Genomic DNA, 14,728 nt, shown 5'->3' on the forward strand with positions numbered 1-14,728 from the left:
GAGCCCAAGTTGATATTTGGGAGCTTTTTATTTTAATTTTTCTTCAGTAATTTGCTACATAATCATCCTGTGTGTAATCCCCTCAAATACATAAGTGCTTTCTTCAGCTACATAAGAAGCACAGATACACTCCTGAGCGCACTCAAATGCTCGGTTTTTCCAGGTGTTTTAATTATGCTCTCTCTCAAGTCTATCAACATACGATAGCAAATTAACACAATAAATGTTAATACCATAAAAAAAAGAAAAGAAAAGATGTTTAAAAAGTAGGAGATGCACTTTTTAGCTTTGAGACAGTGGTCTTGGTGTTGCAATCACATCTCGCCAACAGTGACAAAACACAGAGTGACACGAGGATAATGTCCTGAAGCTTCTGTATGTTATCTTTTTGTCGAAACGAATAAAAGTATTAAGACAATAATTAATTGATAGAAATAATTAGTAATGTATCATATTGCCACAAACACACTATTGTTTGCCACAGGTTGGTTTGTTGGAGGTTTTATAGTGAAAAATCCTCCAGATGTTTGTGTCACCTATAATAGTCCTGCACTGTCCAACACAGAGGTTGAGAAGCAACTCCTGTCAAAACTGATGGCACAATCGACCTTCAATCACACAACAAAGGAGATGGAGCAGTGTTCCTTATCTGGACCCATTTCTCTCTGTAATAAATAGTTAAACGGCAACTGAACCCGTAAATGACAACATTAAAGTTTAGGTAGAAGGACTTAATGAAAACTCAGCTCAACTCCAGTGCCACTCCAATACCACTGCACTCTTTTTATGCCTCTACACCAGTGGTCCCCAAACTAAGGCCCGCGGGCCGGATACGGCCTGCCCCCACATTTGGCCCGGCCCCCTGAACTATTATTATTTATTTCATTAATAGTGTTATTATTTATTTCCTGCCTTTTTTTTCTGTGAAGAACCCGGAAAGGGTTATTTGGTTATGTGTGGCTTTCTATAAAACAATAAATTTTTACGTTTAGGCACCCCTGCGATCGTCACACTTTTTCTGTTACAAACTGAACCCGGCCCCCCATCAGAGAAGGGAAAAGTTATGTGGCCCTCACAGGAAAAAGTTTGGGGACCCCTGCTCTACACCAACGACAGCCGAGGCCAGAGGCATATTTTCTTTAGGGTTGTCCGTCTGTCCCATTCTCATGAAGGCGATATCTCAATAACACCTTGAGGGAATTTCTTCAGATTCAGCACAAACATTTATTTGGACTCAAGGAAGAATTTATTTGATTTTTTTGGTTAAAGGTCAAAGTTCAAAGGTCACTGTGACCTCACAAAACACGTTTTTGGCCACAACGGCACAATTTAACTCAAATGTCTATAAAGATTAAATTAAGTGATGACATTTCATATCCATAAGGTCAAAGGTCGGGACTTTTCTGTGAAATCATAATGTTCTGCAAAAACCCTTCTGGCCATTATTAAACACTGTAACTCAGGAAGTGGAGATTGTGACAATATTTCCTGCAACTTGGCTGGTTGATGGAGATAAACGACTGTGAGTGTAATACTAGATTCTTTTTATTTAAAATCTGTACAGCTCAAGGTTTAGAATTGATTGAAATAAATTTTATGTGAGGTGTTGTAAGGTGGGGTAATGTCATCACTGTGTAATTTGTTCTTTAATGACAAAAAACTATTTAACGTGGATCTCTTACATCACGGCTGATGCCCAATCCATTTAATAAGGTCAGTTCTAATACAACGTCAATACCAAACTAGTGTATTGGATTTGTGCATCCTTCATATTCACTCTAGTTAAAACACCATGTTCAGTTTTTACTTTTTGTATTGCAGTTTTATTCATCAGGGCAGTTAATAGCAAGCCATTTCACATTTTTAAAACCACTGGAAGCTGTGACAACACTCCCTAAATGATCTTTACATGATTACAGAAATGTGACACAACTCGTTTGTTTGTTGATCCATTTATTTTTTCATTGCAAAGCGTTGCATTGAAGTTGCATTTATTCTTGTGCCAGGCCAAGTAGAACATCTCCATGAACTTTCATCCATGAAAATCTGCTGCTTGACCATTGACTTGACCGTAACCTTGCCCATAGCCTTGACCATTGATTTGACCATAGCCTTGACCGTAGCCTTGACCGTAGCCTTGACCAATGGCTTGACCAATGGCTTGACCAATGGCTCCAGCGAATGCCTTTCCAAGTCTATGGGAAGTAAGGAATTGAGATACGGATATGAGTTTGTCAGATTCACCAAGTGCTCTTAATGTATACATCATATATTTTTGTTTAATCTTCAATCGGTGTTGTTTTTTTTAATACTGTACTTACTATTGTTATAAGTAGCAATTAAGAGTACTTACGTTTTGGAATACTGGCCTGTGAAACAGACGAGATAAAAATGAAATAACATCAAAACAGCATAATAGTCATTATTATGTCATTACTAACGATTGTTTAGTAATGTTTGAAATAATGGTTTAAAATAATAAGTCCTCATATTTAGCACTCAGTATATAAATATTTAAAAATTTATTAATATTAATGCAAACAACAACAACAAACAAAAAATATAAAACATCCTTTCTCTCTTTTGGTTTCTTTTTTTTCTTAAAGGAGAACACAGGAGAAGTGGTGTATGGAGCTGAAAAATATGCTGTAGCCAAGGATATGTTACCAACTAGTAAAGCAGGGAACCACCCGGGGTTCCCAGACTTCCAGCCAAACTCTCATAGCCAAATATTATTGACAACTTTTGCAAAAAAATAGATTTCAAGGCCACATCTTGCTTTGTTCACAACTGAGTGTAGCCTGTTTACACCGACTGTGTTTCAACTTATTCAAGTTGAAACTAAATATGGTGAGATTATTTACCTTTTCCTTTCATTGCCTTTCCGAATTTTTTAAAAATATTCTTGGGTTCAGCCATGAGGACGACCAGCGTCAACACCAGAAAGATCATCACACACCGCATCCTGAAAAACAAAAAATACACAGTATCTTATCGGTCATATCCAGTCATGATATACATCCAGGACCAATTGTCATCACATATCCCAAAGACTTTGCATTTATTAGTGAAGATGAAATTGTGCGTCTTACCTTTCAACAGATTGACTGTCAGAGACAGAAGACTATTGTCGAAGACAGAAGAGAGTAGTGCGAGATCTCCAGGTGATGAGAGAGTCTGAGTCTAATGTTGTGGAGCACCTGTCTTTTTTTATAAGGTCAGGGATGAATTTCTCAACCAACTACAATACTTTGTAATTTTCTGGTTCTCATTGTATTTTGCAATATCAAGTTGTGTAAGCGGAAGTTGTTGACCTCATCTCAACTTGTGTTATGACTCAGCTCGATGATCCAACCAAACAAGTGACTAAAACGTGAACATGGTTTTCCTATGTATTTTGCACTGTAATTGAAGAGGCCAGACTTCAGGCAGCCAGAGCAGAAGTGGTGCATTCAAATACACCCAAACAGACTAATGACTAATAACGACTGTCAATCACACGCCTAAGGAGACGACCCGGTGGAGCAGCCTTTATTTATTTATTTATTATTTACTTTTTTTCAGGCACTGGCCAGTGTTTGAGAGAAATTTACCTTATTAGCAAAACGTTATGAAACCAGTATGAACAAGATATTTGAGAAAGGTAGAGGGAAACATGAAATGAAAAACACAGCATTGGGTAATGGTGCTAAAAGTGCCTTGGGTGAATAAGATTCTTCACATTGTCACTGTCACTCTCTGTGGCACGTGGCGCTGTTGGATTTCAGTCTTGGTCATTTGTGAAACATCTTAGACTACCCGCTCTTGTGCCACCTGGATGAAATACTGTACATTACAAGAACAGGCACATATGGGAAACATATGGGTCTTCTTCTACAGCTAAATTGCTGTACTTGGCCTCTGCTCTTTTTTTCACCCAGAAACATCAAATCAGAATGTCACTGATTCCCCGTCCATGTAAACAGAACTTTTGTTTAGCATACTGCCAACCAAGTCATCTGATTTTAAACATCACCATATGTCTCAGGCTGACGATGACGCTGTGGCCTGAAACACACATTCTGAACAACAAGCTTTCTCCTGTAGCTCATTCAATATAAAGTATGTGTCATCCTGCACCATGTCCTTAAAGTGTATGGGTAATATCAGTTTGCAGATCGCTAATTATCTAGTCATGTAAAAAAAAAACATTAACGTTGTATAATTAGATCTTTTCTCCGTACAGTGTTGGCACCTACTAACAGCACTCGACTTAGTTTCGTTCTACCTGTTTGGGCAGGACACTTTATCCCGTTATTATACTTATACGTTGAGTTTACTGACATCATGTAAGTCGCAGTGTAGCTTCACACAATTTACACCTGACTCTAATTATTCATTAGTAATTGTAGATACTGGTCTAGATGTCTAGAGCCTTTGAGAGAATGTCATCTGTGCTAGAATTACCACGATTCATATATTAGACTGTTGATAGAAAATTCTTTGGAAACTGTTTTGACAGTTGATTACTATAATTTTAAGTCATTATAAAGCAGCAGTTATTGGTTCCAGTTTCTCAAATATAAGAATTAGCCACTTTTCCTGCTCTTACATTTTAGTATATTGAATATCTTTGACCTTTGGACCGTTGGCCAAACAAAAGAAGACATTTTACATCACCTTGGGCTCTTGGGAAATATAATGGACAACAACACTTAAACTCAGAAACACAATGGAAGAGGAATTATTTTTAAAAGTAATGACAACAATACGCACTTTAAATGAATTTATTTACTTAAATAATACCACAAAGCAGCATTGACATTTTTGTTCTACAGTTTTATTAATTGAAACGCAAAATCAAGCATTGATTAAACATTGATCAAGCAACATTTTTCCAAATCATTTCAAGCTGTGGCAAAAAAATCACTGCATCTCAAGCCCTTTATTCAAACACAAGACCACTGTTTTGCGCTCTTGAGTTTTGTGATCCATTTCTTTGTGGCATTGCAAAGCAGAAAGTTGCAGCTCAAACTCTTTAAAATGAACAGGTTCACTTCCCATAAGGCCGCCGATTTTGGTTATAACCGCCTTGCTGGTACCGCATGCAATTTGCCCATGCACTTCTGTACCTAGTTAGAGGAAGGAATTAAGGTTAGGGCTGAAAGTAGTATTAGTAGTAAAAGTAGTTAATCTTTATATAATCTAAATAATGGTCAACTATAGCACTAATTAAGATGCACATTTGATTTAGTTTGAACTTGATTCAGTAGGTGTTTCTTATTAAGTTTGTTAAAAGGTTTTATAAGCTTGAGAATGTCATGCAGGTTTTTACTCATTTCTAACTACTAAAAATACTCATCAGGCGTTCTCACCTTATCGCAGCCATTCTGCGTGAGTTTCTGTGTCCTATAAAAAGCAAAGAGATAAAAAAAAAAAAATTAAAAATTACCGGACATGAAAAAAAAATCAGTACATAACGAATTCAGCTGCTAACTAAAATCAACTTATATGTAGTTGGTTAGTGCAGTGAGTGGACAAATCGTTTATATTTGTTGACACATCTTGTGCATTCAGTTATGATTTACCTCTCCATCCCGCCCTGGCACCTCTGAATATGGCCTTGGCACCTGACCATATGGTTTTCAGGTGTTTAAAGAAACACTCCCCAGGTTCAGCCATGAGGACGACCAGCGACAACACGAGAAAGATCATAACAAACTTCATCCTGTAAAACAGCAGTGTAACACATTAAGAGTCTGTTCTATAACATTATAACTGCTGCCCATTTGTATTCCATGCCATCAGTTACTCTAGATAAGTAATATCTCGTCTTAACTGTGACAGATCTCTTCATTCACTTCATTATTTCATCAATTTCTTCATCAATTTATCTAAATCATCATCACATCGTAAATTATTTGCATTAAATAAATAAAACAGAAATACAATGTATATTGTTTACCTGTCCTCAGATTGATAGTCAGAGTTAATCGATGTGTCAGAGAGGGCAGCTGTGAGATCTATAGCTGATATGAGATTGAACTGTGGTGATAAACTGTGCCTTTCAGTGGGTGGGGCTGAAGTGGGTTCCTCAGTACCCGTGTGGTATTCAGCAGAATCGTTGTCTTTTACGCCCAGTAGGTGTTAATCTGAATTCAGTTTCTATTTTCACAAGGGCGAGTTCTTCAAGTCATGAGAAAGTGGTTAGACTCAAATTTGCATAAGGAGAAGTAAATGTTATGTAATTTATGGCTAGATGTAGCAGAATAGTAATTAGGACAGTCTAGACACATAGCTCACACTTCAGCAAAATCTGCAAACAACTGTGGAAATACCTGGACATTCCTGATGATTTGGGGCGTGAACTTTCCAACACGATGAACCTCTAACCACACACTCATCAGTGATGTCAGTACAGGTGTTTTCAGTCAGGTCTTCATTTTCTCAAACTCCTGTCAGCAGCTCATATGTCTTTACCTATGTTAGCTCAAAGAATGTCGTTAACACTGACCAAAAATACAGAGAACACATCCATCACACTCATTAATGTCTGTATTAGCCTGGGGCTTGACCTTACTGACCCCACTCACCTACTACTGTTTATGTTTGGATTATTTTAAGCACATTTACTGTTTTAAACTCTTTTCCACCAGCTGAGCTGTACCTGTTTGTCATCTACTCTGTGTTTTTCGTTTTTACCGACTGTGTTGTGTTTGCACCGACGCTTTTACATAAATGAAGTAATTTTGAGTTTGGGTTGAGTTTGAAATGCTTCCCTTCTTTGAGTTCAGACTTTGGAAACTCTTGAGTTGACACAGTTTATGATAAACCATCAGAGAAATTATAGTCTAACCTACACACAAAAAAAAAAGAATATCATTCACGGGCATCAAAAACGGGGCAGCATTTCCGTCTTTGTACAGATTAAACAAAAGATATGCAGTTTACGTTGTGAATTGATGAACTGGTAAATGGATTTTGTTCCCATTTGAAGGAGCCATTACCTTCTGTTTCCTGTCTTTGTGCTAAGCTAATGCTAACTCACTGCAAGCAGCAGCTTCACAGAGTGCTATCGGTCTGTTCATCTTAACTGTATTTTCCAAAATTAGGAAATTTGTATTTTTCCTAAACACTGATGGTCCATGCAAACAGGTGTTAGCATACTCAGGACTGTGTGCATTTGCAAAGACTTGGGTGACTATAGTTTTTAGGGTGAAACATCCCAAACTTTAATGTTTCTTTTTAGGACTTTTTCACAGAAGACATTTTTTTGAAACATCCATGTAAGAAAAGCACAGGTATAAATAATGAATGAACTCCATTTAGCTGCTTCAGTTTCAGAGTATTGGTATTAATGTCATTAGTCACACCTGTACTATTACTACTATGACGGGTCAAAATGCCTGCTGGGGGGAAAAAGGCCTCTCAGTAACAGCATGCAATTCCCTGCATAGCTCTGTCCAGCCTGCCCATACTGGTGCTTAGTGCATGACTGACCGATGTAGCCTGTTAGCAGTGTTTAATGAATTTGAAGAAGTGAATTTCTATTTTTTCCACTCGGGAATATCTGATTTATTGTTGGTTAAGAAATGTCTGTGTATTAGGGCATCAGTATATAGAGTATATTGCCCCTCTGCATTAAATTGAGCTGCAGCTAATAAACTGTACAACAACCATTTGATAGAAATGTGCATTAATGTCACATATTGTTGGACTTTCACATCTATATCAAGTGGCCTGAAGTGGCTGTTAAGTCTGGCCTGTATGGCTTTGCTAAATATCACCAATGCATTAAACTGATGATGCATGATGAGGTGGCTTTTTTTAATCAGCCAAATGTTGTGAAACCAGTTTGACTGAGGCATTTTGAAGATAAAACAGTGAGGTGAAACTTATAACATCCTCATTGTGGTCTTAATTTAATTACATTTTTTTCAACTTTCAAGTTTGTGACATAACAACAGAACATACGTTGGAATTAAAACTAAAAACAACAATTTGATGATCTGCTCATTTTCAACTGCACTGAAACAAATTAGAAAAAAAATCCCATGTCTGGATTTGTGTCTTGAGCCTGATCACACAAGTGTACAATCAGCTCCAATGAACAGGAACACATTAATGAAGAGTCATGGAAAACAGCTGGAGGGATCCTGTTGTTGAGCGAGTTTGCAGATGATCTCTTGAGTAAAACACAAATGTATGTTGCGAGAGTTCGGCCAAATATTTCTTTTATGTGACTTTTACTATGTCATTTTCTTTTCTTCACCATCCAACCCATTGAACTTTTTTTTCTTTGTCTTTTCTTGTGTTCCTCTGACACTTTTGCATTAATAGATACATTGCATTTCTCTGTTTTTTTACCGTGAACCTCAATAACCTTCCCTGTAATCAAATGTGCTGTGCAAATAGCACATTTGTCATAATTTTGACATAAAGTGGGAAACATTCACCAAACATTAAACATCAATATGCGCCTGGTAAGCCTTCATACTTCAGTAGGTCTTACATGGGGATAAGAAGCCAGCGAGTGAAGCCTTCCTGCTCTGTTGTCTCCTGGTGTTGCGTGAAAGAAATAGAAACAAACACTGTGTTCCCTTCCGCAGTAAATATCAGGTGCCGGTTATTCATCACAGTTGACGCAGGCATGCTTTTGCACGATTTGTGAAATACTGAGTCAGAGGGGGAATGTAGGAAAATCTGGCTTCAAATAATATGACATGAATGGCCACCTATACTTGAGTCATTCAACCAAAGCATAAAAATAAAGCTAAATATGTCTAACTCTACTGAGTGTAGCACAAAGAAGCCGTGAGAGTGCTCTCCACATGCTGTCACACCATCCTGAAATATAAAGGAAGATGGCAGAGGGGGGGGGTCATATTAATGTCAAGTCATTGTTATTGTGCAAGAACGTTTTTATCAGCGATCAACACATTGATGCTGATGAATGTTTTGACATGTAACACCTAGAGAGACACCCATGGAAAGAGGTAGTAATGGTTCATTCGAAGCTACAGTGCACTGTCGTTCTTTTCTTTGATCAGAGTTGTGCAAGAAAATGTTTCAACCAGTCCGAGGGAGGAAACACAGCAGAAAATCATGCTACACTCACAAAATGTTTACGAAGAAAAAATTAAATGTATGTCGTTCGAGACCTCTACTATAAGTCGAGCTAGTCTAAACTTTAAACTCTAACAGTGTCATGCTTTATTAAATATGTCCTCAGGGCTTCATCAGCCATGGATGTGTTTCTTGAAGAACAAAATTAAACAAGTTTATTTCACTTCTTTAAAGTCTTTGATTTTCAGTATTCCATTGTACCTACAACTTCTTTCAGTAAAGTCTTTAAAAGCACTTTTTGCCACATTGTAGGAACATTGTTGATTAAAAACATGTGCTTTTACTCCAGTTTGTTTAACTTCTTTGCCATAAAAAACCTTAAAGTGTTTTTCTAATTAGTTCATGAGTTTCAGTTCAAGTCAAAGTTTGAGCCAAATTTGGAAGAAATTCCCTCCAGACTGAGATATCGCGTTCAACAGGCCAGAAACGTGTTTTGTCAGAGGTCACGAGGTCATAGTGATCTTCATCTTTGAATGCCAAAGTCTAATCAGGTCATCTTTTACACTACGTGAATGTTTGTGCAAAATTTGTGGTAGGTGTTGAGATCACATTCAAGACGCCATGTTTTGTGACCTTTGACCACCAAAATCAAATAGCGCCAAGTTTGAAGAAATTCCCCCAAGGCATCACTGAGATATCACCACAGCTGTTATAGTGTCCCACAGTCCAAGCTGATGTGGTTAGATGACCTGTTACATCGAACAAACCTTTTCCTTGGAAAATAAAGTAATCAGTTACTTTTATTAACTAATTGTTGAGCCTTTAATCACAGAAAAATAATTAGATAACACTAATGAATGACATTAAATACATCCACGAAATTCATTGTCACTGCAGCTGTGTATTCTAGTGCTTTCAGACAGTGATGATCATAGAATTGTACATGGCACCACATAGTTTGAGGAAGAGGAAGAGTTTCTTATTCACAGACTCTCATCTAATAACAGTCCTGTGTCTTTACAGCACACATAAGAGAGGAAGGGGCATGCTAACCTGCTGTTGCCATCTTTTCTCTGTGGGAGGGTTGTGTTTAATGTAGCTGTATGTGGACCAGGTCTTTTCTGTTTAACAAACTATTACAGGGTCTACCTCATCTTGTTTGTCTTCTTCACGTTATTACATCGCAGCTGTCGTCTTGTCGTCTGTTTTATCTTGACTTGACACCGCTGCTGCTCTCAGTGTCTTCTCTGTGAGGTCAGCAGTTGCCTGTTTTGTCTTCACAGCATGCTGCTTGCAAACCTGTTCCTGATACTCAATTAACCATCACACAATACAATATATAATATCATTATTATACCAGTTTAGGTGTGTATAAATGTAATTTACTAGGAGGCAGGGTTGCCGTTTGGGTCCTGCATCCAATTTGAATTTGGGGCTATTATCTTATTGTTTTGTTTGCTTTCTGCATTTTACTAGTTGCATCAAGTTTACTTCTTTTTTTTCCCCTCATTTCTCTCTCTTCGTTGCGTCCGTTGTCTGTTGTGAAAAACCTGGACACCCTGTCTTGGCTTATCACTTACATACTGTAGTCTAAACACTGAGCTAAACTCTCAATCATTTCTATCCAATTCTGCTAATTTGACCAATGACTGTGTATTTACTGGTGGGTTGTGATTCTATTCATTAATGTGCAAAATAATTTATATGTGGGAATGTGGAAGAGACCCAGATGGAGACATTAAATGTGTTTTAACCAAATGAATGCACTAAATTATCTATTACACACTACTCCACCAAGAGGAATTGCGGTGTACTTTTATCAGAGCTTTGCAGTTAACATGAAAGTACCACCCTCTCAGCAGCCAATCAAATTCAAGTGCTCTTGGAGGTCATATGACTCCTGTGTTTATCATGTGTTGTCATTTATTATACTATATATTCTTGCTTGTTTATTTTCATGGAAGCATTTGTAGGTGAAAGACTCAGGATGTCTTCCCTCTCAGTAGGATGCTCCCTTCGGAACCAGGCGTCGTGTAGGTCCAGAGGCAGAATGAGTGTTTTCTCTAACAGGCAGGGACCGGGAAATGTCTGAGGCCCAGCACACAGCAGATGTGGAGTGCTTGTGCAAACAATTTGTTGTCCATTTTAAATAACTTTTGTGCGCATGCTTTAACTGGTGCATCGTAAGAAACATTATCTTGGAACCAAGTCATTACTGCAACTCAGACCCATACACCCAGAGGCCTGGTCAAGAACTAAATGCGAGTTTCACACGTTCAGACTTTCCCTCTGGTTGAACTGTAAAGTTTTGCATGTAAGAGAGAGAGAGAGACAGAGAGAGAGAGAGAGAACGAAAGACAAGGGGTGCTTGATTTATTCTTCCACCCTTTCTGAATAGTCTGGACTTGACAGTGCACTGCACTGTTGTCTGCAAATATGTTAGTGGTAATAATTAATGTCACTGTTATTTTGTGAAGGGAAAAGGCCAAAACCTCTGCATGTGCTGCAGTCTGATAATTAACAACTCTCTTTGATGATCATTTGGTTCTGTTGACTGTAACAATACTTTACCACAGAGTTATACAAGTCTGCCTCATGCTCAGAACCCACAGGAGGTTAATCTAAAGCATATGGTGTCGTCTGTACAAAGCTACTCTCATTTGTTAAAAGCTAGAAGCTTGTCTAAAATATTGTTGTCATAAGAAAATCCCCTTTGCAAAGCCATTTCAGAGGTAATGCAGACAATCATTGGCAATTACAGTGGATATTGACATAGAGAGTTAATGTCAAATTACACCTATAGATAGCAGTGTTGTCTCTTGTTCCTCAGTTAAGGTTTGCATTGTATGTCGGCTTTATTCCTTCTCATGCTGTGTCATCCTGACTCCTCGCTGTAACCAGCAAGTAAGACTCATCTTGATATCAGAGTAACACACTCAGAGTTATATATATAACTCTTCTTGTAAACTGGTTTACACCATCTCAATATTGTTTAGAAAATGGTTGGTATCCTTTGACTGCTCATTTTAATTGAACATAATCATGATGGTGATTAATATCTTACTTTGTCTTTACTTTGGTCAGTGAAAAGAGGAACTGCAGTGGTTGGACAGAAAGAGAGGAAGAAGGCATGCTTTGTAGAAAAAAAAAAGAACAACAACAACCAACCCTCCTTTCATTATTGTATAACAGTTGGTTTCCAACACCAAACATAAAGGATGGAGTCATCAGACGCCACTCATCAGGCTCCAACAGAAGCACTGCTAAATTAAGTGGGTCCCAATATAGCCTACTTGTAATCCCGGTGAAATCTCTTTATATGAGGAATCACGATGCTCCCATAACCCTAGCCCTTTTTGGGATTTTCTTGTTATATATATTACTCTGATATGCACTAACACAATAAAGGCATTTTCATTATATCCTTGGCCCTGTGCAAATGTGCCTGAAGTAAGCTCAGTAGCTTCCTTTTGTTTATTAGGATTATTCATTTGAACTGACAGTAAGCATGTCAAATCTGCAGTATAGAGGAAAAATATCTAGAAATTACTTCTATGGTAATCTTCAAAATATTTACCATTAACTAACAATGACGTCAATCAGCTCTGTGGAAGCTGTCCTTGCAAAAGGAGTTACGAAAAAGCTGCTCCACATTACACCTTAACTCCTCTTTGTTAGTCATCTAACACACCTCAAGGTGATTAGTAAAACAATTTATAGCCACTTCAGATGATAAATCAGTGAAATTTGCTTATTTACTTACTACTGCTGTCTATTAATGCTTAGTAAGGTAAGACTGTTGAAGTAAAATTTTATTATGTGCAACCACAGTTTCCACACACATCTGTGCAGCTCTCAGAACGGTGGAAGCTGAGTCAAGCTTTTTGATGATGATGCTCTCTTTTATACTGGCAGATTTAAGGACTATGCAGGAGATTTTGTTGTGTTTGCATAGCACATCTATTAAAACCCACAGGATGAAAGTAAAATGTGATTAAAGTATTAAATTAGATTATATTAAAGTAGCATATTAGATACAATGTACAAGACTATAAATATTACAGCCAAATAAAGACAATGGGATAACTCTTTAAAATGCAATTTTATTTGAATTGATGAATCATATTTTTCCAAAGAACCCAAGAATAGCACCATTAGACAATTGTGTGTGAATTGCTTCACAGTGACTCCTTCAGGTGAAACATTATAGGTCATAGGAGGTCTAGGCAAAATCAGCCCGATCTCGGTCAAACTGCTCCTGCTCTAGCTCTTTCATGCCATGTCTCCTCCTTTGGATCGCGCTATTGAAGGGAGATAGAATTGACCATATGTACATATGTCAACACACACACACACATATTATTTCTTTGAAATATTATCTGTAGTAACTGAAATGTTTGTGGAAATGATAACCATAGTAAAAGGTCCTCACCCGTGGATCATTTTGCCAACTAAACAAAAACAGAAAGGAGAGGAAAAAAATTACATTAACTCTGACATCATGAGTCCTCAGGCCTTATAAATAAAGATTTTAAACACATGCTCGTGCGTAGTATAACAGTGCATAGTGTAATAATATAGAAAACCCAAAAGTGATACATAATATTACTTTTCTACAAAAACCCCGTAAATAAAAAAAACATCAAACCTCTCAAATGCATCAGTGTCTAAATGATTAGGTCAAAGAATGAGAATAACCCTGACAGATTTCAATATGTTGTCAATACCAGCAATACCAAAAATGCATTGAAACATAATACTCATAATACGCAACCCCTATTGGAAATAGCAAGAACACTGACTCCAAAATCATTTAGTAGTAGACAATGTTTTGATCCCATGTCAAAATGTTCAATAATGGACTCCACACCTATATACAACATTAAAACCAGAAACTGGTTTTAATGCCTCGGTTTGATAATTGATACTAAAATTGTGCTTTTGTTGAAATATAAAAAACCCTTTTTACCGTGAAAAATTCCCGAGAGAATGTGGTGAAAAAAACCTTCCCCAGGTTCAGCCATGAGGACGACCAGTGACAACACAAGAAACAGGGCGATGAACTTCATCCTGAAAACAAGCACAAGTACATCACAGAGGCCACAATTACATAGCCACAGTTCCACTGACTTTAAAAAAACAAAGTGTACAGTGGTCTGTGAAGCCTCGTCCAAGTCATGGTCATCCAAGAAGGGTTGAATCGAGGGAACCCGCACTCGGTTTTAGATACTTGAAGACATTTCACCTTTCATCACCTTTCATCCAAGAGGCTTCTTCAGTTCTGAGAAGTGAGCTGAAGAACTGAAGAAGCCTTCTGGATGAGAGAAGTCCAGTTGCCCTCGATTCAATGGTTCTTGAATAAAGTGTTAAGTTGTTGTTTTTTTACAATGCAAGCTTCAAGACAAAATATTTAGTCCATACCTTCCTGATGACTGAGTCAAGAGTCAAAAAACTGATGTCAAAGACGAGACAAATCTCTGAGTGGATAGATGCCTATCTACCCACTCAGAGATACACTCTCTTTATATAGCAATTGATGCATTCATTTCGTCATTCTTTGGTTAATATTTTGCAATATAGGAAGTAGATGCAGACCAAACAGACTATGCATATTTTAATGCACTGTTATTATGCTGATTTAATCTTGACAGGGACACTGAAGCCGTTCCACCCAGTACTCACT

At 37.6% G+C, this 14,728-nt stretch overlaps 2 protein-coding genes and 2 long non-coding RNA genes across 5 annotated transcripts in view; 1 reads left to right on the plus strand and 3 right to left on the minus strand.

Moving 5' to 3' along the window:
• Positions 1 to 14,728, plus strand: part of LOC111672565 (exostosin-1) — a 229,218-nt gene that overhangs the window by 114,392 nt on the left and 100,098 nt on the right. The gene's annotated exons all lie outside the window — the stretch shown is intronic.
• LOC111672566 (uncharacterized) lies at positions 1,801 to 3,166 on the minus strand. The gene is made up of 4 exons (XR_015438729.1): positions 3,093 to 3,166; positions 2,865 to 2,965; positions 2,354 to 2,369; positions 1,801 to 2,195 (listed from the first exon to the last, which is right to left on the minus strand). It is a non-coding gene; the product is annotated as an uncharacterized LOC111672566 (long non-coding RNA).
• LOC147817751 (uncharacterized) lies at positions 4,798 to 6,094 on the minus strand. Of its 2 annotated transcripts, none has more exons than XR_015438725.1 (4): positions 5,945 to 6,094; positions 5,568 to 5,707; positions 5,355 to 5,388; positions 4,798 to 5,105 (listed from the first exon to the last, which is right to left on the minus strand). It is a non-coding gene; the product is annotated as an uncharacterized LOC147817751 (long non-coding RNA). The 2 variants fall into 2 exon arrangements; XR_015438724.1 differs by having other exon boundaries at positions 4,798 to 5,111; positions 5,945 to 6,093.
• LOC111672567 (pteroicidin-alpha-like) lies at positions 13,129 to 14,583 on the minus strand. Its single transcript, XM_023430009.2, has 4 exons — positions 14,467 to 14,583; positions 14,015 to 14,115; positions 13,478 to 13,496; positions 13,129 to 13,346 (listed from the first exon to the last, which is right to left on the minus strand). Exons 2-4 carry the CDS (start codon positions 14,112 to 14,114, stop codon positions 13,268 to 13,270), a joined length of 198 nt encoding a protein of 65 aa, XP_023285777.1. The 5' UTR covers position 14,115; positions 14,467 to 14,583; the 3' UTR covers positions 13,129 to 13,267.

This window comes from Seriola lalandi, unplaced genomic scaffold (assembly GCF_002814215.2).
Source record: "Seriola lalandi dorsalis isolate HSWRI2012SDOR001 ecotype SW California unplaced genomic scaffold, Sedor1 jcf7180002054901, whole genome shotgun sequence".
NCBI classification, from domain to species: Eukaryota; Metazoa; Chordata; class Actinopteri; order Carangiformes; family Carangidae; genus Seriola; species Seriola lalandi.

Bases quoted from the DNA above. Each gene is read 5' to 3' on its own strand.
- LOC111672567 (XM_023430009.2), bottom strand. From the start codon at position 14,114: ATGAAGTTCATCGCCCTGTTTCTTGTGTTGTCACTGGTCGTCCTCATG.